Raw genomic sequence first — 22951 nt, forward strand, 5'->3', positions numbered from 1 at the left:
ACCTCCTCTCCCCCATAAAGACGGCGGACGAGGACAGGTCACACAATCACACAAGAGGCAGCATTCACACAAACACAAAGAGGGAGAGAGAGAGAGAAGAGAGAGAGGCTGAATCTCTTGGGGGACAATGATCCAGATCTAAATGTCTGGATGAGGCAGACAGTCAGAAGAGAGCGGGAGGTCCCAGAGTGGGACAGAGAGGAGCCTTAATAAAAGAGAAAACAAGGGGGAGAAAATGCACACTGCTTGCTCCAAATGTGTTCATATGAACTGATATTAAACCTGACAGGGGTCTCTCAGTCAAAACAACAAGAGAAGATGTAGTTTCATGACAAGTATTGTGGGATCATGGGAGTTGTTTTCATTGTTAAACAAGAACCATATCTGATGAAAAACTATCTGACATGACTCAGCCAGAATTCATGTTCATGAACGAGGTTGTGTATTAAAGTTTTAGTCATGTTTTGTTTAGTCACATTTGCCAACTCCCTTCCTCATTCTCTCATGAATCATTTGGTGTTTTCTGTTTTTTTCTGGATGTTTTGGTAACTAGAGGCAGTAGAAGGGATATGATCATATTGACAACCAAATGAAAGGCCTACCACGAATAAAATTACATCTTTCTCTAGTTTTGAACATTGTCGGAAACATTAGGAATAATGTAAGGACAAAACTCAACTAAATATATAACATAAGGCTAATAATTTTAGACATATTTTCAAATACACAAGATATTAAAGATATTAAGATATTAAAATCCAAAGTGGCGACTCATGTGGTCCCAGTGGTGATGGATGGTTTAAGCACTCGTCTGTTCCAGTTTTGAGAAAGGCTGGGCAGACTTGGAGTCTTAGAGTTATGGAGTTATCAAGTGGGCTGTACCTTCCAACCACTCACTGAGCCCACTTCATCAACATTTTGTTGACTGGGCCCAGAACATCTCCATTAGGCTCAGCAGTGCATCCCAGAACCACCATCCTCTGCATCTGCCTAGCTGGCTTATCTGGGAGACCAGCTGGGGTCTTTTTCCTCTTCAGACAGAGATGCTGGCTAGTCCGCTCTGCCAGCTCTGATGCTTCCTTCATGGCCTGGCGAAGGACTTTTCGGCTGACTCCCAGGTCCCCCCAACAGTTTTACAGTTGATGCTGCCACAAAGCCCTGACATCCAGTGTCTACTGGGCATCTTTACTCACCAGCCCTGCTGTTTTGCCTCAGCTACAAGCTTTATATATACTGTATATATTGCAGTTTCTTTCGAAGACTTGCACAGTGTCCTCCCGGAGGACAGTGTGCTCTAAACCATGCACTATGCATTAAGCATTGCACCACAGGACCAGATTAGGCCTCAAGTTGATGATGGCTATCTCTGTAAGCAGTTTATTCACGTCTACCAGCACCTGCTAGTTGCAGGCTGCCTCCAGCTGCCCAGACCTGGTGAAATCTACTGTTGTCTTTGTTGTCCTTCCTGAACAAAGGTATTCTGCATACCTGGGTTGGTCGTGCTGGGAAATTGTTGGTTGTTCTTCTGCTTTACACTGAGTGTGAGGGACACAAAGAGGGCATGATGGATCTTGGCCTAAAGCTTGAGATCTGTGCCCGAACCTGACAGGACCTGACGGGTTCAGGTTGGGCCGGGACTTATTTCTCACATATTTAATGGGCTTACTTTGGGTTTGTGCTGTACTATATTTCTTTATTTTCATTTTTCTTCCCAATTTAGTTGTTGCTAATGCCGATTCCCTGCATATGTTATCCCAGTCACTGAAAATTCCTACTGTTTGGTACATTGAGGGAAGCTCGTTAAGAAAAATGTCAGACTGTAATCAGGCTCAGCCTGAAGGACGGTTGGGTTCAGGTCGGTTTCGGACAGAAGTTTGTCAGCATCAAGCCTCGATGGGCTCAACTTTTCAGGCACAATTAAAACACTATCTTGGCCAAGCCATTAGTTGAGATTTTTAGTGGTTGTAAGGTCATCATGGGTTAATGTGTTTTAATGCAGAGATTTTACATATTATACTATTAATTATAAATAGGATATTGTAGCAATATTAAATAAAACTATTTAAAGGGGTACACAAGACTGATGATGACATGATATCTGTCTTGAACACAAAGGAGCTTTGATGAATGTTTATAACTTGTTATTAAGTGGAATTCAGCCAATGCAAATGCAAATGCAAGGTTGACATTGTTGAGATGTCTTTGTGATGACAGGTTGACATTAACCAAGACAACATAACCATGTCATAAAAATGCCATCGCAGACCAAATTATCAAAAGGTTTAGGTTAATGTGTTAATATTATATTAAATTGTCACATGTTGTTTTTGACACTTTTTGTCATGGGACCATTGTAATTGTGTTAACCCAACTACAGTGATGCATTTTGGACTTTTCATAAAGATTTCATTATGTGTTATTACACTGTCAAATACGTTTGCATCCATATTTTTCACTTCAACTTATTTTCCTCATTTTCCCGCTTTTGTCCTCTTTTTTGTGTTTTTGGTGTAAACAGACAAAAGGAAAGACCACAGCAGAACAGAGCTGCAACCTTTAGATAAGTTCCAACAGATAAGACAGCTGTCAGACAGACACGCTGAATGACTGAAGCAGACACACACACACTCACACACTCACACACAGTGAGTGGGCAGTTTGACACTTGGATCAGATTCTCACATTCGCTCAATGCAAAGTATTAGACAGAAGCTAACCTAAACAAAAGGCTTTTTACAAATCCTCAGGTTTGAGAGGGAAACCTACACTGGATTGCCATTTTGTTAGCGATCTCTTTTTATTCTATTATGATTCTATTATTCATTCTAACCCTGACTTTTTGTCTGTGTGTGTGGTATTTGTGATGGAGGATTAGATTTTTCAGAATGTGCCCTGGGCCGACTCGCATTGAATTAAGGAAACAGATGCAACAATTGAGAACAATATTTCAATACTCACTCTCCGGGCTGATGAAAACAAAACAATGAGGGGATAAGCCTGAGCACAGAGCTGCAGCACTGCATGATAATAACTAAGGCTGTCAAAGTTAACGCGATCATAACGTGTTAACGCAAATTCCTTTTAATTACACTATTTTTTGGATGCACGATTAACACACATTCTGTTATATTGGCCTGACCGATGAGTTAGAATCAGAAGCGAGCTTCCCTGTCACCTGACAATGTAAACATGTCTGCTTAGGTAGCTGGCTCAATGCAAAGAAACAGAAGTATAGGAGGAGGGATGTGAGCAAGTCCTGATTGAGCTGCAGCTCCACCTGAAACCAGGTAAAAGTAAAAATAAGTCTGAGAGAAAGAGGGAGAGAAAGTATGTGAATATGGACACGTGTCGACTTGATATAAAAACTTTTTATGATCATGAATCATGATGTTACCATACACTTCTGTGGTGCAGGAATTTTTTTACTCTAAGTCTGATTTGTGTACTTTTAAATACTTAATTATTTCATGCCGATCAATCATAACTGTGAGGGAGGAGAGATGAGCTGCAGAGAAGAGGGAGGGAGGGAAGAGAGCGTGTGTGTGAAGTACTGACCAATATAAAATTTAACTGATCATGAATCCTGCTGTTACTGTACAGTTATGTGGTTTGAACACTACAGATTAAAATATCTGTCACTGCAAAGACAAAACTGACAGACACTCGTCTCCTCCACAAAATGTTTGTCACTGCGCTGCATTATTGTAAGTCATGATGAAGAGTCCAGACTCTGTCTCTCCTCTTCATCTCCTCGGTGTGTGTCGGTGTGCAGTTTGCTGTCTGCTGTGGTCTAAAACATCCTCACTTATGTAAACCGTCAAAGTAACACTGATGTAAATAGTCCTGCTGTCTTCATACAAAAATCTGAATATCGCGCATCGTTTCATCATTATATAGACTGAGCTAAATAAAGGTGAGGATTTTTATTAAAGACATAAACTATTATTAACAATAACAATTCTAAAGAAATAAATAGAAACATACAAAGAGCAAACTTCTCCTAAAATACAGGTAGTTCTGTGGTGTTTGAATTTTTCATCTGAAGCAGTGCACCATAGAAGCTTCAGCTGACTTTTCTATTAAAGTTTTCAGTGCGTTTTGGCCTTAATGTTAAATTGAGCAGGTCAATATTCTCATCTGTGCCTGATAACCTTACGGGTTTGTTATGTTATTGAGCATATTTTTTATGCCAAATGCAGTGCCTTTGAGGGCTTCTGGACAATATTTGTCATTGTTTTGGGTAAATGTATTTGATTTAATAAAGTTGCATTTGAGTTACATTTTAAACACTTTAAAAATATTCCTTTAAGGTACATTTTGAACAAATAAAAAATGTGTGATTAATTTGTGATTAATCACAATTAAATATTTTAATCAATTGACAGCACTAATGATAACCCTTTTCACATAATATGAAATATGAAATTATAGGGAATTATGTGGTGAGTAAAAAAGTAACAAAAAGACACACTTGCACACGTCTTCTGCACTTGCAATCAAAATCTTTGATTTGATTCACTTGTTGACCAACATGACAGCTTTGCACACTGTTTGTAGAATCTGAACCATTTCTTACAAAACATAAAGAACAAAGATTGAAAGAGAAGTGTGTACAAACTTTTGACTGGCACTGTCGCAAGTGTGTCACTTGTCTAAACAACATGTGGGATGCTGGGATCCTATGATCATATCACACTCTATTTGAAAAATGTTGCCAGTAAGCATATCAAGACAGCAACAATACGTTTCCAGCCTCTTCTCATCCCCATGTTGTCCAAAACTAATACTTTGTCATGCCTCTCAGCATCTCACACACAAGTTATTCTTCAGCGTCTGTATGAGACACTTTCAAGTAACTTTAGTATAAACTAATCCACATCAGGTGCCATAGTATACGGCAGGGCTCCTCATTTTTTCTGAGCCCTCACGTAGGTCCTCAAAATAATATGATGTAGCCATTTTTCCACTTCTATTTAGTTATGTGAAAGAAGAAGACTGCCACAGACCCTTTGGGGTCACTGGACCTCTCTTAGAGAACCATTGGTATAAAGAGTGAAAGTCTGCATACGAAGGACATAGGATGGATGGATGGGTCAAACAAACACAAGACTTTCACCCCACAGACTGGGGTTTGTGTCCCGTGTGAAACCATAATGCAAGTTAACCATGTTGACCAAACCAGAGTTGGTGATTGTTGGAAGAGTGGACAGACTAACAAAGACAGTTTTGGTGAGTTCTATGTGTTTTTCTGTCAAGTTTAAATTAAGTGTGTTTTCCGAGGCATTAACAAGCCAATTAAGTTTGTATTAGTTCAGTAAAAGAGAGAAACCTGAATTCAGTAGGTGAAGGGTTGTATTTCTCCGTTTAAAATGGAAAATAAGTATGAAAACATGTCATTTCTATTCTCTTTGTGAGAAATTTTAGCATATCGCCCAACTCTAATATATACAGAAGAAAAGACTATATTGCAATATATATCATTACTGCATATGCTTCAAATTATGCCGCAATATAAATTTTAGGCCATATCACCCAGCCCTAGGTCAAATTATTGACCTGCATCAAGCAAAGAAAATAACTAAGGAGACTGATGAAACTACTAAAACTAGGCTAAGAACTGTCCAACACATTATTAAAACCTGGAAGAAATGTGGTCAGAAAAAAATCTTGAATGATGGTGATCAGAGATCACTTAAACATTTGGTGAAATCAGATCAGAAAAAATCAACAGTAGAACTCACAGCTATGTTTTAGTAGTGAAAGAAGAACATTTCCACACAAACACTGTGAAGAGAACTCCTGAACATCTGTGTAGTCTTAAGAAAACCTCTTATCAGTGAAGCTAATCAGAAAAAAGGGCTTCAATTTGCTCAATAAGCTGCATAAAAATTGGATTGTGGATCAATGGAAAAAGGTCATGTGGTCTGATGAGTCCAGATTTACCCTGTTCCAGAGTGATGGGGGCATCAGGGTAAGAAGAGAGGCAGATGAAGTGATGCTCCCATCATGCCTAGTGTCTACTGTACAAGCCTGTGGGGGCAGTGTTATGATCTGTGGTTGCTTCAGTTGATCAGGTCGAGGTTCAGCAACATTATGTGTCCAAAACTGAGGTCAGCTCACTACTGAATATAATGAATGAACAGGTTTTTACATCAATGGATTTTTTTCTTCCCTGATGACACAGACAGATTCCAAGATGACAATGTTAGGATTCATCAGGCTCAAACAGTGAAAGAGTGGTTCAGGGAGCATGAGACATCATTTTCACTCATGGATTGTCCACCACAGAGTCCAGACATTAACCCCATTGAGAATCTTTGGGATGTGCTGGAGAAGACTTTACACAACAGTCCGACTCTCCCATCATCACAAGATCTTGGTAAAAAAAAAAAGTAATGCAACTCTGGACAGAAATAAATGTTGTAACACTGCATAAGCTTATTGAAACGATGCCATGGTGAATGTGTGTTGTAATCAGAGCCAAAGGCAGTCCAATGAAAAGAAATATTAGAATATGTGACTGTTTTTTTGGCCAGACAGTATATTTGGACAGTAGATGTAAACTATATGAATGCAAGCTAAAATTAACTTTAAGCCTGACTGCTTGGTTGGTTATAATGAAGTCAGTTTATTTCTATTTTAGGGTAAACTTAAAAATTGTACCGTCCCATTGCACATTTCCCCACAAGGTTTACACACACACACACACACACACACACACACACACACACACACACACACACACACGCACAGACAGCTGGCCACTGTCAAATGTAATCTTAATAAGGAGCAAGGAAATTGGCCTTAAAGGAGACCAAACAATGATTGAAGGTCTCAATAGCCAGGCTGTTATTTCCTTGTGTGTGTGTGTGTGTGTGTGTGTGTGTGTGTGTGTGTGTGTGTGTGTGCATGCGTGTGTGTGTGTGTGTGTGTGTGTGTGTGTGTGTGTGCTTGTGTCCGTGAAAGTGAAAGATATTTGCTGAGCAAACCCTACAGCTAGACAAAAGTTGATACTGTATACAATTCTACAGAGCAAATATAGTGCAGTTAAGATCAGGGAAGGATTGTGGTTATGTTATTAAAAAAAGACAAAACAGCAACCTTAATTGCAGGTCTGTGATGCACCTGAAGTCCAGTCCACAGCATGAAAGTTGGACACATTCACCACCTCAACCTCTATAACATTACCGTCCACACAGTGGACCTCATGCATGAATGTTTTCTTATTTTTCTCATTTGTTCTCAAGCCAAGAAGAAGAAAGTGAGAAAATCCTTTGTGGGATTCATGAAACGTGTGCAGACAGCCAAGTGTGTTCTTGCCCACCTGAGTACAATGATGAATCACATTTCATCTTAAATCATCTTTCATCTTAATTGATTTTTAAGTGCTTCTGCTTGTTTATAAAGCTCTCAATGGCCTGGGACTGTCCTACATCACAGACTGTCTGTTGTTTTATGTTCCCTCACGAACTCTTAGATTCTCTACCAGCAGCTCTCTTGATACCCAAAACCCCAACAAAAAGTAAAGTGCAGATGCAGCTTTTTCATTTATTATGGAACAGCTTACCAAAACATATCATGGAGGAACGCTCTGCTGAGATTTTTAAAAGGCACTTGAAGACTCACCTTTTTAACCTAGCGTCTCTATAGTAGTAGAAAGTCTAGGTTAGCATAGTTCATGCTTTTGTGTGTACTGGCACTGATGGACTAAAGGGAGGGACGGGGGAGTCACCCTAGTGCACCCATGTTTGAAAACACAATGCAAAAGTGCCCTCTAGAGCGCCCCTCTGGTGGAGAAAACATGATAAAGTGCCCTCTAAAGCAGTTATTGTTTTGGTCTGTTTGTGCCCGTGTAGGCTGAGGGTCTCAGCTTTTCTTAGATAAAAGTAGTGGGGCCTCATCTCTGCTCTAGAGATCCCTTCTATTGGAGAAAACATGATAAAGTGCTCTCTTTTTTTAAAAATTCTAAACTAGGGATTGGATCTGTTTCAGCATAAATGCATCACCACTTTCAGCACGCTGGTACCCCACCACACACAGCATGGTGCCCTTTTTATTTTCCACCACTGTGTGCTGGCTTACATGTGCTGGAGAGCACTCTTAAATTTTGATCTTACGGGAAATACGAAAGTATTGATGAATGCCACAAAAGTTTTTTTTTAAGTTGTCTGCACGCATGATTAAAGATCAAATCTGTGCGCAGGAATGATTCATTGCATGAGGCCCAGTGTTTGTGTCCATGTGTTAACTATGTCAAAACACCAGGAAACAGATCCAGCCCTGGGGCACAAGGAACGGGCTGAAAGCAACACATACCAACACCATCCTGTAATCACATTGTAACAATTATACACATGATGAGTTTCAACAAAAATCTGAAGAGGAGAAAACAAGAATAGATGCTAACAAAATCCAAACTATAGCTGCAGCGACTTCTTCCAGACATGTCAACATTCAGCATCCAAAACAATGGTTAAGTAAGAGCGGTCTCTGAGGAGATACACTGTGTGTGTGTGTGTGTGTGTGTGTGTGTGTGTGTGTGTGTGTGTGTGTGTGTGTGCTGTGCATGAGTGTTTTGCTGTACTTCCATCTGCTATCATCTCTGCTATCTGCTCCTCATTAGGCAAACTGCCCGGTGGCAAGTCTCCAAACACCACCACATTCCATTCTTTTTATTGTAATGTCTGTCTTTATCTACGCACACACACAGACACACATTACACACACACACACATTATACACACAGAGGCAGCAATATCAATGATTGGTTTGAAAGATAGATGCAGCAGAGGTTTCATATACACCTACTTCTAATCAAATATGGGTCAGCCCTCTGACTCTTGGCAAGACAACACTGGCAGCTGGATGTGAATAACTATATTATATCTGAAACCAGACTCCCCATAATTCAACTATAGAAACTACTGAGCAAAACAAAAACTCACATAATGCTTTTTAATTGGAGATGTACAATGTTTTGGTTTGGATTTCTTGAAATAAAAGAAAGCACATTTTAGTCACTTTTAAGGTGTTTAGCACAAACACCTCAGTACTTTTACATTTCAACCTGAGTTGTTTTACACTGATGGACAATAGTGGAAATATAAACTTTAAAGAGTTTTAAATATATTTTAGTAGGTTCACTGTAAAACAAGATTATTCATTTAACGCTACAACATGTAAGAATTTTAGTTTAACCATTTAAAAAAAACTTAAACCTAACAAAAGCCTTCTCTGATGAGCAACTCAATACATTTAGGCATGCAGACATGGTCAGAAGAAATGTGATTTAAGTGACTTTGAATGTGGCATGGTTGTTGGTGGCAGACAGGCTGGTCTGAGTATTTCAGAAACTGCTGATCTACTGTGATTTTCATACAAAACCATCTCTAGAGTTTACAGAGAATGGTCCACAAAAGATAAATATCCAGCGAGCGGCAGTTGTCTGGGTGAAAATACCTTGTTGATGCCAGAGGTCAGAGGAGAATGGTCAGACTGGTTCGAGATGAAAGAAAGGCAACAGTAACGCAAATAACCACTCGTTACAACCAAGGTATGCAGAAGACCATCTCTAAACGTGCAACACGCCGAACCTTGAAGCAGATGGGCTACAGCAGCAGAAGACCACACTGGGTGCCACTGCTGTTCCCTAAGAACAGGAAACTGAGGCTGTAATTCACACAGGCTCACCAAAATTGGACAATAAAAGACTGGAAAAACATTGCCTGGTCTGATGAGTCTCGATTTCTGCTGCAAAATTCAGATGGTAGGGTCAGAATTTGGCATAAACAACATGAATGCATGGATCCATCCTGCCTTGTACCAACGGTTCAGGCTGCTGGTGGTGTAATGGTGTGGGGGATATTTTCTTGGCACACTTTGGGCCCCTTGGTACCAACTAAATGTCGTTTTAATGCCATATCCTACCTAAATATTGCTGCTGACCATGACCTCTTTGTGACTGCTAGCAAGTTGTACCTAATAAAGTGGCCAGTGAATGTATACACATTTACCAACTACTCATTTCACCCTCTCTCAGTCAATCAGTCAACAGACAGCGCATGTTGTCCTCAGGATATTTTTTTAATAAGTGCACCAGCTAATATAAAAAACATATTTATGAGTTACTTAAATTCCTCATTTAAATGCTCTCCTTGTGATTTTTTTAAACTTCTGAATGTTTTATCCTGTCACTGTGATGCACACTGACTGACAAAGGAGAAAAAAATAATTCTTGACTGGAGGAATCTCAGTTGACTGGCAGGGCTCCGACTGATGAATTGAATCATCAACTATCAGTCGGCAGCCCTGGTACAGTGTAGCAATATAACAGCTAAGCAACATTACATCTGCATCATTATATAAAATACAGGAAAAGTCATGAAGAGGATGTTAGACAGATGTTGCAAAAATACCACAGAATATTTATTACTTGGAAAATTTCAGCAACATATGCTAATGGTAATATTGTAGCTGTAATGTTGCAGTAACGTTGTTACGTCACAAATGATGCATCACAATCGCAATGTTGTAGGGACATACACAACATACATACATAGACAACTCAACAAAATATGTAACATATGTCCAACATTTTAGACCCTTTAACGCACTTAAAAAAAATCTCATTATACTTCATTCCTATCCTTTACAATTCTGTTTTACTATTTAAACTATTTGTACGCTAACTGATGTACTGACATTTATTCTTTTTATTCAAACATTCATGTCTGGTGACTATTTTAAACCCCATGGAGCTGGTTTGGGATGAACTGGACAGAAGAGTGAAAGCAAAGCAACCTACAAGTGCCTCACATTTATGGGAACTTCTGCAACAGAGTTGGGAAGAAGTTTCTGAAGAATATTTGATTTCCATTGTAGAAAAAATGCCACGAGTGTGTTCAGCTGTTATATCTGCCAAAGGTGGCTACTTTGATGAGTCAGAAGTTCAGAATACATTTTGGTTTATAAATTGATTCCATGATTTATTTTTTTTACTTCAATTGTTTATTTGTTCTATGCTTTAATTTCAGGGTACAATGAGACACTAAACTGCATAATTCTCAATAAAAAACTGGAAAAATTGGAGTGTTCTAAAACTTTTGACCGGTAGTGTATATTTAACTGTTTCTCGCTCTGAGTGAGTCTAGATGAATCTAATATTTGAATCAGATCACTGATGGTTATTATCCTACAGAAAAATACTGCTGTGAATATATGCAATCAATATGGTTTACTACACGTGATGGCTGCATATTCATGAATATATAAATACATTTGACAAAATGTACATTTTGGTGTTATTTTGCTTTTAACAAGATAATCTAGCAGAATAAATGCATTAATTAAATAAAAAGTCAAATGTCAAAATGAACCCTTATGACCATGCTAATAGTTATGAGATTTTGGCACTTCTAATGAATTAAACATTTGATTTAATTCTAATAAATTCAATTAGCTATTTTATTTTTCATAGCTGAAAGCAACAAAACAAAAGTTCTGATTGATATTCAGTAACACTGTTATTAAGTTGTAAGTTGTGGGTCTGCTTCTCCAGTGTTAGTTGTGTGTGTTGTCCTCTGCCAGCCGTTGCTGACAGGAGGAAGCAGCGAGTGTTTTGAAACAGCGTGTTGCCTCCAGCAGAGCTCAGAAAGCAGCTCAGATCATCCAGCATCCAGATCCAACGGTGTGGACGGATCTGAGAAAAGTCCAGAGAGACGCTGCTGGTTCTGCTGCTGCTGTGGACTCACATCAAGCTGCATCAAGCTCCCACACACTGAAGAGGACTAGTTTTCTATAGACCAGCTTCCTCCAGCAGACCTTCACCACACACTGCCGTCCACTCACAGTCACTTACTAACACACACACACACACACACACACACACACACACACACACACACACTCACACACACACACACACACACACACACAAACGGCAGCTTTCAAGTCTTATCTTGGCTGCTGCCTTTATGCTGTAAAGCACAATTTTTACATGCCGGCTTTTCAGATGGTGCTGAAAATAGACAGCAATAAATTATTATATAAATCAGTCAGTGTTACAGTGTGTGTTCATGAAGAAATGCTGTCCTTCTACTACCACCTCTATCAGTTCCACTGTACACTTCTCTTTTAAATCCTCTTCACACATGCACTGCAACCCTGAACTATCTACACCAGTGATTCCCAAAGCATGGGCGGTGGCCCACTTGTGGGCCGTGAAGGGCCTGCAGGTGGGCCTTGAGAGGTGATGAAAAATAAATACATCAAATGTTTTTAAGTTTAAATTTTCTAAGTTTGAAATTATTCATCATTTTTGAAATTACAGCTGGTAGAAATGTCCTTCAGAGGGCGACTTTTTACCTTTATAATTTGAGCACATTTCAGAGCCTGTACTTTTTCACTTACTTGTGTAAAGACGTTGAATCAGTACTTTCTTCTTTACACTGCGTCTACTTGAATAAAAAATATGTGCACTTTTACCACCTCTGATACTGACAATGTCTATTCATAATTACTCATTTAGAGTGATAGTAATGTCTCATCTCCTCCACTGTCCAGGTTTCTGTCAAGGAGATGGATACAGGGTGGACTTTGGACATCTTTTTGTGGAGCATAAATTGCCGGAGGTCAGGTTCTCAGGTTGAGTCGATGTGGTCTCAGAGCTCTGTAGAGTTTACTGTCCTTGTTGTTGAAATCCTCTGTAATATTCATCCATCAGAGACTCTTCCACATCACTTCACCGTGTTACTGCTGTACCAGGATCAGTATTATTGATGTTTTAGGTGTGATTTATAATGAAATCATCCATTTTTAATCTCCTTATGTTTGTGTCTTTTGTTTTCCTGTTGATAACTGACAGTGTCTTTCCAACTTCTTGGAAATCATCAGTAATCACACCAATCTTTAAATCTGGAGCATCTAAAGAACTTAGTAACTACATACCAATAAGCATCCTCCCTGTTGTCTGAAAAATGTATAGCTGAGCAACTAATCAAACACCTCAATCATGGTTCATTTACCCCTCATCCGATGCAGTTTGGCTTTATAAAAAAAAAAACAGAAAATATCATTCAACTGAAACATTTGCTTTTTTTGGGATGAAGTTAAGTCTGTGATTGACAAAGGTGGTGTAATAGGAGCAGTTTTCCTCAACTGTAGGAAGGGATTTAATGCTGTCAATCACCAGATTTTAATGACTAAACTGTCCTACTTTAACTTTTCTTTACATGCTATGAATTGGATGGAATCAAACTTGGTAAAGAGAAAACTGTGTGTTAGAGTACACAACATAACATCCATGAGTTGTGAAAGTGATCTTGGTGGTCCACAAGGTTCGGTTTTAGGACCTTTATTATTTAGTATGTACATAAACGACCTTCCAAGCAGCTGTCCACCCAGTGTACAAAGCCAGTTATATGCTGACGATGCTGTTGTGTTCACGCAAGAAACAAACAACAAGATGCACAGGAACTGTCCTTTGTCAGCATCTCAGCTGCACCTTAATGTTTCAAAAACAGTCTCTATGTTCATATCAAAGAACGTTGATCATGTTGATCCAGATGTGGTGGTACAAGGAACGAGACTTGAGTGGTTTATGAATATAAATATTTAGGTCTTCTTATAGATTCTAATCTTTGCTTCAAACAGCAAGTCACTTGTTACTAAAATGAAATTCAATCTGTTTAACTTTAGACAAATTAGAAATGACTTAACTCTTGAATCGTTCAAAATATATTTTAATGCTATGGTTGTGCCACACATGACTTACTGTATAACTAGCTGGGCAGTGGCATACAAGACCAGTCTGAAACCATCGAAACGACATACAAACAAGCTCTAAAAATTTTAGATAAAAAAACAAACATGCATCATCACTGCATGATTTATTGAACTGGAGGAATATGATCAAATATGTTGATTCAATATTGGTATTTAAAATCCTCCATGGTCTAGCATCTGCTCCACATATTAAAAAACCAAACTCCAGAGGTGGTTGCTTAGTCCCATTTAGGAAAAGTGCTTTTGAACAGGCAGTGTTCTCATATCATGCTACCCAAACTTGGAATACAACAGCAAATGACATACATGCTCTGCCAACTCTAAGATCATTTACTAAGCATCTGAAAACATGGCTACTGGACAACCAAATCTGTTCCCATAGACTGACATAACCTCACTTGTACCTGTTTATTATTGAAAACAAACCAGACGAGCAACACCATGTGACCTTATACTGTGTAACAGGCATTGTGCAATTTAACTAGCACTTTACACATCACGAAGTCGAGCAACGTGCAGTAACGCCAACATGTACAATAAGGAAGTGTGCAATCCACTAAACACTTTAAGGTCATATGAAATCAGGCAGTATGCAATAATGCTAGCACTTAGCACTTTAACTGGGACCTGTAGCACTTTAGCACCTTGCACTTTAGAATTTGACAAACTTTCACTGTGGATGGAGTCTGGTCTGTAATCACTAACTTCTTGTCTTTTATTGTATTGCCTTGCTTGTTTTCTTTAATTTCTTTTTTTCCTTTTCTTTTCTAATCTCCTTCTATATTGATATTTCTCTTACTGTTACCTTTTTTTTTGTGAACACCAACCTGCCAATAGGACTAGAGATGGAAATTAGCCTTGGCTACAATTGCAAACACGTTTACATAGAAATGTTCATTAATATGGTCATTATTTATTTAAAAAAATAAATAAATCTAAATCTAAATCAAGCTAAACACCTCTTTAATAGTCAGAACAAGTGAACCTGCTCACCAGATCTACATGTGTTTATACATCGAGCCCACTGGAAATGCTAAACTTAGCTAACAGCATTAGCATTGATAACAGAACATAATTCTTGCAACACTCCTGAGGTTTTACTAGTTCGTTCTTAACCTGACAGACACTTGGTGACTGCCACTGGACCACGGTTTAGGGGAAGATTTCCAAAGCTGTTCAACCATCCACCAATCACTGCTGATGAAGCATCCTGACACCTTTAATGTTCAGAGTTACTTCTGTCCAGCAGTTCATTTATTTTAGTGTCACATAGACTTCATTTAAACTCAGAGCAGCATTCACTGATTTTTTTCTTGTGTGCAACAAGCTGTAAACACCTTATAAATTTAGACATGGCTAAATGTTTGCAGCACACAGTATTTTACTGACACATCCAGCAGACACAGAGCAACATTAACATTCATTAGGAGTTGTGTTTGTGTTCAATATTCACTGTTTTAGCTCTGCTTTGGTCTCCATCAGCTCATCAGAAAAATGTCTTTAGCTGTTAAATAATCCATGTGTTCACCAGCTCGTGTCTTTAACTGTGTGTGTCTGCTGCTGAGCAGGTAGTGTGAAGTGTTTGTTAGAGCTTTTTCACTGAAAAAAACCTGATAATACTCTGTGGGTGACACATTTACCTCATCATTAATACATATTATTGATTAGTCCAGCTTTATGTCCTGAACCTGAAACCAACACTGAGGAAAATACTGAATATTAGTGGTATTACTTAATAAAAATCATGAGACAGTTTTATAAAATTCAATTTCAGTGTTTATTGATTGATTTTTTCTTTGAACAGAATATAATGTCGGCATATTTTTTCTATTTTGGTGTGGGAGGAAACCGGAGCACCCGGAGAAAACCCACGCAGACACAGGGAGGACAAGTTAACTCCACACAGACAGGAGGAGACCTCCTGCTGCGCGGCCACAGTGCTAACCACTGAGCCACCGTGCCGCCCAAGAGAAGCCCTGTGAGGGTGTTTATGGCACAACTCCTGAAGGGCTCAGAAACCATGCTGATAAAAATCCTCACAGAGCTTCTCTTCTCATCGCGTTTTAACAGCAGTTTTATATTCTGTCTGATAGCCAATGTGATATAAGAGTGTCAAATTCGGTTGATGTCAAATTTTCCAATTGTAGGGCGCGCAATTTTTTTAGGTTGCTACTGACCCTGCTGACAACTCAGAGGCTCAAATCATGCTAAAAAAGCACAACTCACTCCTCCTCATTGTCATCAACACAGGTCAAGCAGCAGAAGAAGTTCTTCTTCATCCAATAGTAGAAACGCCGGAAACAATTCTTTTTCTTTTTCAGGAATAGTTGAGACACAGGTGAAGACAACTGTGGTGGAGCGGTGGAGTCTTCAGGTGTCGAAGTGTCATTATCAGTGTCTGTCACAAGTGGTTCTGATGTTTCTGTCAGCCCAGCCTGCAAGCTAAACACACACACAAACACAGAGTTAGAATATTATTCACAATTATAAACAACATCTCAAATCTGCTGAACTGAACTGTTGCCTCTTCTGTCTGTGAAATAAGTGTCATGATCAGAGGAGGTCATCTCACCTGTCTGTACTCCCCACATTATCCCACGTGTTCTCAGGTGCAGCAGGTCGGACACAGATCACACGTGATGGTGTGGTTGCAGGTGCTGGGCTGTGGTCGTCTGTCTGGGTGTTGGTGGCGTCTTTGTCCTCTCGGGCAGTGGCAGGAGGCTCACGGTCAGAATCCTCACTTGTAGATGTCCTTAATCCATTTCTTGATATGTTGATCACATTAGGTAGAAAGCTAAACACACAAACACACACAGCATTAGAATGAGTGACCTGTAACCAGGGCAACAAAACATGACTTACAACCAATCAGAGCAACTACATGCGACCTAAAATCTAAAGTAACAAGTAATGGGCCCTTTCAGATACACTTCTAGTTACTGCAAAAAGTAATGGAGTTACATTAATACTTTACTTAGTAATGCATTATTCAATCCAACAATCCAACACTGCTCAGAGGTAAACACTCTCTCAAATCTGCTCCAGGTCCAACTGAAATGAACCGTTTCTTCTTCTGTGTGTAAAATGAGAGGAGGTCATCTCACCTGTCTGTACTCCCCACATTATCCCACGTGTTCTCAGGTGCGGCAGGTTGGACACAGATCACACGTGATGGTGTGGTTGCGGGTGCTGGGCTGTGGTCGTCTGTCTGGGTGGTGGTGGTGTCTTTGTCTTCTGGGGTGGTGGCAGGAGGCTCACAGTCAGAATCCTCACTTGAAGATGTCCATAATCCATTTCTTGATATGTTGATCACATGGAAGCTAAACACACAAACACACACAGTGTTAGAATGAGTGACCTGCAACCAATCTGGGCCCCGTTTCCCAGAGCCTTCAAGTTCAAGAGCCTTCCTTAAGCTTACAGGCTGTTTCCCAGAGTGGGGAGACCTTAAAATACAACTTACGATGCACGTAGTGCTACGAAGGCTCTGGGAAACGGGACCCAGGGCGACAAAACATGACTTACAACCAATCAGACCAACTACGTGTCTTACAAACATTTGCAGCAACGAAACATGACCTACAATCCATCAGATCAACTACATGCGACCTAAAATCTAAAGTAACAAGTAATGGGCCCTTTCAGATACACTTCTAGTTACTGCAAAAAGTAATGGAATTGCATTAATGCTTTACTTAGTAATGCATTATTCAATCCAACAATCCAACACTGCTCAGAGGTAAACACTCTCTCAAATCTGCTCCAGGTCCAACTGAAATGAACCGTTTCTTCTTCTGTGTGTAAAATGAGGGTCATGATCAGAGGAGGTCATCTCACCTGTCTGTACTCCCCACATTATCCCACGTGTTCTCAGGTGCAGCAGGTCGGACACAGATCACACGTGATGGTGTGGTTGCGGGTGCTGGGCTGTGGTCGTCTGTCTGGGTGGTGGTGGTGTCTTTGTCTTCTGGGGTGGTGGCAGGAGGCTCACAGTCAGAGTCCTCACTTGAAGATGTCCATAATCCACTTCTTGATATGTTGATCACATGGAAGCTAAACACACAAACACACACAGTGTTAGAATGAGTGACCTGCAACCAATCAGGGCCCCGTTTCACAGAGCCTTCAAGTTCAAGAGCCTTTAAGTTGTATCTTAAGGTCTTCCTTAAGCTTACGGGCTGTTTCCCGTCTCCTGGGCTTTGAGAAACAGCCCAGGAGACCTTAAAATACAACTTAAGATGTACGTAGCGCTACGAAGGCTCTGGGAAACGGGGCCCAGGGCGACAAAACATGACTTACAACCAATCAGACCAACTACGTGTCTTACAAACATTTGCAGCAACGAAACATGACCTACAATCCATCAGATCAACTACATGCGACCTAAAATCTAAAGTAACAAGTAATAGGCCCTTTTAAATTTCAGTAATTATAACAGTGTTATGAATCTGAAAAGTAACTAGATACACTTCTAGGTACTGCAAACAGTAGTAATGTGTTACTCAGTAACATGTTATTCCCAACACACTCTCAGCTCCAGGTCCAACTGAAATGAACCGTTTCTTCTTCTGTGTGTAAAATGAAGGTCATGATCAGAGGAGGTCATCTCACCTGTGTTGACTGTCTGATTGGACCGCGTCCTCAATTTGGGTAGGCTGACCTAAGGACATAAGTCGTGGCAGGACTCGGGACTGCCACAGTTCATCATTCCTCGCTGATGATGTTCTGCTGTTGTCTGATTGGATGCTGGTGGTGTTGTCGTCATGTGAAGCAGCAGCATGAGGCCGGACGTCAAAGTCCTCCTCTGTCCAGCTTGAGCATCCTGACATCTCATCCTCTTGAGACAGAAGACTAAACACAGACACACAAACTGTCAGAATATTATTCCTGTTATTGTTGAGCCCAGCGTCGCCTCACAAACGTGAGTGAGTCTGGAATCTCTCAGCTGATTTTCAGTTACCAACACATGCAGGCCAAAATGCTTCTGGATTCAAAGATCTACAACCAATCAGAGAAATGAGTGTCATGACCAGAAGAGCTCATCTCACCTGTCTGAATACTCCCCCGCGAGAGATTCCACTGACGGCGTGTCCTCAGTTGTGGCAAAAGACAAAGAGTCCACTTCAGTCCACGATCTAAACACACACACACACACACAGGATGTGTAATATTCCTATATTTGTCTTGACATCTTCAAAGAAAAACCACGGGTTTTACGGTCGGAGAGAATAATCTCACCTAATGTCACCTGTGCTCAGAGTGCTACCAAAAGACAAGCTCTCACTGTTACACCAGTGTCCAGGAAACAGGACAGGAAACTGATCAAAGCAGTAGACTGTTTTTGCTCAGAACTCTACCAAAAGCACTCACATGAATGGATGATCAAGGACTTCACGGGGAGTGATCCTCTGTGTGGGATCTATTGTCAGCATGGCCTTCAGGAGCTCGATACAATGCTCCCACTCCAAATTCTCCGTTTTGTTGCGTCTCTAGTTAAGGAAACAATGTTCAAATCCACCATCAGCCAAGTCATCCTCATGATTCACGGAGACAGCCAATCACAGTAAATGTTACTTCACTTACTTTTTTCAGACTGTCCAGAGATGAGAGTCCTAAGCACATGTCTTCAGTCTCTACTCCCCAATAATTCTGAGGTGTCTGAAAGAAGGTTCAGTGTGTTTGTATGAATGTTCTTCTTAATAAAACAAACTTACTAACTTTTAAATGCTGAGAAATGTAAACATGTTTAATCTTAACTAGTAGGGATGTAATGATATCAAATATCACCATATCACAGTAATAAAATGTCTCAATACTGTACCAGACTGTGACGATATACTGTATATCATGACATGGTTAATTATTTTCTTTTATTATTTTGATTTGATTTTATAAAAGGACTGACATGAATAATTTAAGGCCCATAAAGCCGGACAGATAAATCATTCAGCCAATAATATTGGTTGCATATTGGCCTGGAACAGCTGTATCGTCCATGTCGGTCTCAGTTCATACATTGTGTGATATTTACTTTACAGAACATAAAGCAGATTATTTTTTATTTTAGTGTTATTTAGCTTTATAGGCCAAATTTTATGTATTTTTGATCATTTTTCTTAATTCAGGTTGTTCTATTTGTTTTTTTTATAGTTATTTAATTGATTTAATTTAATTAAATGATTAAAAATACCAGTGAAAGTTTATTGTTTCAGTGTCCAGACAAAAAATACACATCTGATTTGTTATTTGTTATTCCATCATAGACTTTGTATTGTGGTTTTATCACACTGAAAATTTTTTGATATTGTTACATCCCTGTTACATAGAGAGAGTGGTAAAGATGAAAAAATGTTGTGGAAAAGTCAGAAAAGGTTCACTGTGGTACCTTAAACCTCCAGCCGTCGGTCTCAGTCCTGGTGAAATAACGCTTTGTATACATCCCATCATTAAGAAGGTGGTCCGCTGGCTGACCCAGGAGGTGAACAAAGCGCTGCAGCTGGAGATAAAACACAGAACCAAATGTTGAATGTATGCAACAGGAGCACTTTTCTCTTTTCCTAAAGATGCTAATGCTAATAACTCCCATCATCGCTAACGTGCACAATTCACAGGACCTCTTTCTGTCATCCTGAAAGTAAATTCTGTTTGAACAAAGCTCCACGGCCGTCTTTTTTCTCCCCTCCCTGTTTTCTTCTGCACTTTTCCCCTCTGAACTGACTGACTGCTAACTAACCCCCTCTTCTGAACAGCCGCTGTCTGAACACAACTTAGCACCGATAACCTGGTGATGCAGGTTTGTCAGGCTTTAGATTTCTCATCATGCAGAAGGGTCGGTAAAAGAAAACCAAAAACACAAGGAAAAAACTGCAAGAAACTGACAAATGAGCGTGCACGTCTGCTCTAACTTAAGCTGCGAGCTAAAGCCGTCAGGCTAGCAGGCTAAAAGAAGTGCGGCACTCAGTCTCTTAGAATCAGAGTGGAATTAAGTAGATGACTTACTAATTCATATTCAGTGTTTGCTGAGAACAGCACATCGCCGGTGACCATAACAGCCATCACACAGCCCAGGGACCACATGTCAACGCCTTCGTCAAACGGTAGTCCTAAAACAATTTCTGGGGCCCTGAATGTGAAAGAAGAGCATAACACAGAATGTGTACATGACATTTTATAAAGATGAAAAATACCAGTTAGCTCATTGAGGGAAGCAAGCACTCAGCTACTTTTTATGATAAAACTGTCAAACTACCAAGTCACTCCAGTGTAATAATAATAATCAGGGTGTCTATATAACTTACCTTAACTCTTCTATTTGTAACGTCATGCCTTGTCTGACTTTACGTGTGGGCAGGGCCAAGCCAAAGTCTATCAGCTTGACTTCTAAAGGTCTTCTCTGTCGGTCCACCAGCATTATGTTGTCTGGTTTTATATCAGCGTGGATCACCCCCAAGCTCTTCAGTGCATCCAAAGCTGTAGCAGTCTGCAAATACAAGATCAGTGATACAGTTCAGAGACTGAGCCACAGTTCACAGCAAAGTCCTGCACCTGCTGAGTTCTGTAAAAATATATTTATATAGATTCACAGGTACAGTCACAGTAAAAATGAACAAAGTGGAAGTGGGCAGCAGGTGAGAAGAGTGTTTTTTCCCTGGAGAAATCAGAAATAAAAAGGATTGTGCAGTATTTTTAAAGTCAAGATTAGCTAATAATACCAAGTCTAATCAGCCAGGAGGATTTCTTTTATTATAATATGTCGGCTACATGAAGCGTCAATGACAGTTAGAAGGCTGTTGTGAATTTGGGCATTAAAGCTGACTGTTCAGTAATTTGCTTTGTGTGTGATGGTGCTGTATCCATACCTGTCGGATGATGCTTCTGATGTTTCTCATCTTCATAGGTCTACACCGGCTCTTTATTAAGTATGCAGCCAAGCTGATATCCAGTTCCTCGAACACCAGCGCTTTTCCAAATTCCGTGTCGAAAGAATCCAAAAACTTGACTATATTGTGTTGGTCGAAATTGTGGCGCATGAACCTTTTTAACAGGGTAGCCTGGAGACACATGACAAGTTTGACATGATTAGTTGTTCACAGATAGTTCAGATGTTCACATGTATGAAGCAACAAACTCACTACAGGTAACTGCAGTTTTGTACAAATAATCACAATATTTGGGCTGGGAAATATATTGATATTATCTTGTATTGTGAAATGAAACTAGATATCGTGACATGGAATAAGTGTTGCCATTTCCTGTTTTTTTCAAGGCTGCATTACAGTGAAGTGATCTCATTTTCTAAACTTGCTGACTGTTCAAGCTGTTATTTGTCTTTACTTACTTGAAAACATGTTACGTATTCTATTAATTATTAATAATTAAATGGTTGTTAGCATTTTCAACTATGAGTTGAGGAAAATGCAAAAAACTATTTGTTGAAAAAAAATGATATGTGATTTTATCCGTATCGCCCAAACTTATTTTATACACCTTGGCCACTTCAACCCTTTGCAGTACACAACATGTTGTCAGTCACAACCTATATGATCAATAATTACTGATATCGACCAATATGAAACTTCACTATCGTGACAGGTGTTTCATCTGTCGATATCTGTACCTTTTAATGTATTATTTAATGGCACTAACTGAAGGAAATTATGTTTTTGCACTTGTACTTGCTAAATACAATTGACTAAATAGTTGGCACTTACTGTACCTTTGACTATAAAGTGTCTGTTAGAGCTGTGAACATCAAACAGTGTCCTACCTCTTTCTTGATTTCGGTGTATATGGGGATCTTTATAGCCACTGTTTCTTGAGTGTCTTTTTTCAAACATTTCAGGACAGATCCAAAGCCCCCCTCTCCCAGGACTTTCAGGAACTTGTACTGGCTGGGGAGACTGTAGGGACTGTTGTCTGAGTTCGAGGGTGAAACGGCGCCTCTCGTGGAAGACATGTCTTTTCCTATGGAAACAGAAATTAAAGAGAAAAAAACAGCAGATGTGAACAAATATGAATAATGTAGATTGTGTTAACAAAAGATACTTAGCCGTATAGTGCCGGTTGGTTGCCAGTCCTCTTCTCCGGGCCTCTCGGTTGATGTGTCCTTAACTGGAGGGTGGTTGTGAGTCCAAGTGCTTACAGATTGATGACATCACTCAGAACCGCT

General features: G+C 39.7%; 2 protein-coding genes and 1 long non-coding RNA gene across 3 annotated transcripts; all 3 read right to left on the reverse strand.

Annotated features, from left to right (window-relative positions):
- Positions 1 to 15555: 15555 nt before the first annotated feature.
- LOC146333345 (uncharacterized) lies at positions 15556 to 17358 on the reverse strand. Its single transcript, XM_084725508.1, has 4 exons — positions 17336 to 17358; positions 16887 to 17102; positions 16355 to 16576; positions 15556 to 16224 (listed from the first exon to the last, which is right to left on the reverse strand). Exons 1-4 carry the CDS (start codon positions 17356 to 17358, stop codon positions 16005 to 16007), a joined length of 681 nt encoding a protein of 226 aa, XP_084581634.1. The 3' UTR covers positions 15556 to 16004.
- A 1540-nt stretch (positions 17359 to 18898) lies between these two features.
- Positions 18899 to 20278, reverse strand: LOC146333346 (uncharacterized). Its single transcript, XR_014771324.1, has 4 exons — positions 20168 to 20278; positions 19366 to 19440; positions 19153 to 19271; positions 18899 to 18917 (listed from the first exon to the last, which is right to left on the reverse strand). It is a non-coding gene; the product is annotated as an uncharacterized LOC146333346 (long non-coding RNA).
- Positions 20279 to 20739: 461 nt separating this feature from the next.
- On the reverse strand, positions 20740 to 22744 carry LOC146333347 (homeodomain-interacting protein kinase 1-like). Its single transcript, XM_084725520.1, has 4 exons — positions 22550 to 22744; positions 21642 to 21833; positions 21081 to 21262; positions 20740 to 20905 (listed from the first exon to the last, which is right to left on the reverse strand). Exons 1-4 carry the CDS (start codon positions 22736 to 22738, stop codon positions 20740 to 20742), a joined length of 729 nt encoding a protein of 242 aa, XP_084581646.1. The 5' UTR covers positions 22739 to 22744.
- Between the last annotated feature and the right edge of the window lie 207 nt (positions 22745 to 22951).

Source organism: Lutjanus erythropterus, chromosome 1 (assembly GCF_056507025.1).
Source record: "Lutjanus erythropterus isolate fLutEry1 chromosome 1, fLutEry1.hap2, whole genome shotgun sequence".
Lineage (NCBI taxonomy): Eukaryota > Metazoa > Chordata > Actinopteri > Lutjaniformes > Lutjanidae > Lutjanus > Lutjanus erythropterus.

Coding starts and splice junctions, on each gene's coding strand:
- LOC146333347 (XM_084725520.1), bottom strand. CDS start 22,738: ATGTCTTCCACGAGAGGCGCCGTTTCACCCTCGAACTCAGACAACAGT. Junction 21,263..21,641: donor TCAGAAGCATCATCCGACAG/GTATGGATACAG, acceptor TTGTATTTGCAG/ACTGCTACAGCTTTGGATGC. Junction 20,906..21,080: donor TTACAAATAGAAGAGTTAAG/GTAAGTTATATA, acceptor TTTCACATTCAG/GGCCCCAGAAATTGTTTTAG.
- LOC146333345 (XM_084725508.1), bottom strand. CDS start 17,358: ATGTTTCGTTGCTGCAAATGTTT. Junction 16,577..16,886: donor AATGTGGGGAGTACAGACAG/GTGAGATGACCT, acceptor TTGTGTGTTTAG/CTTTCTACCTAATGTGATCA. Junction 16,225..16,354: donor AATGTGGGGAGTACAGACAG/GTGAGATGACCT, acceptor GTGTGTGTTTAG/CTTGCAGGCTGGGCTGACAG.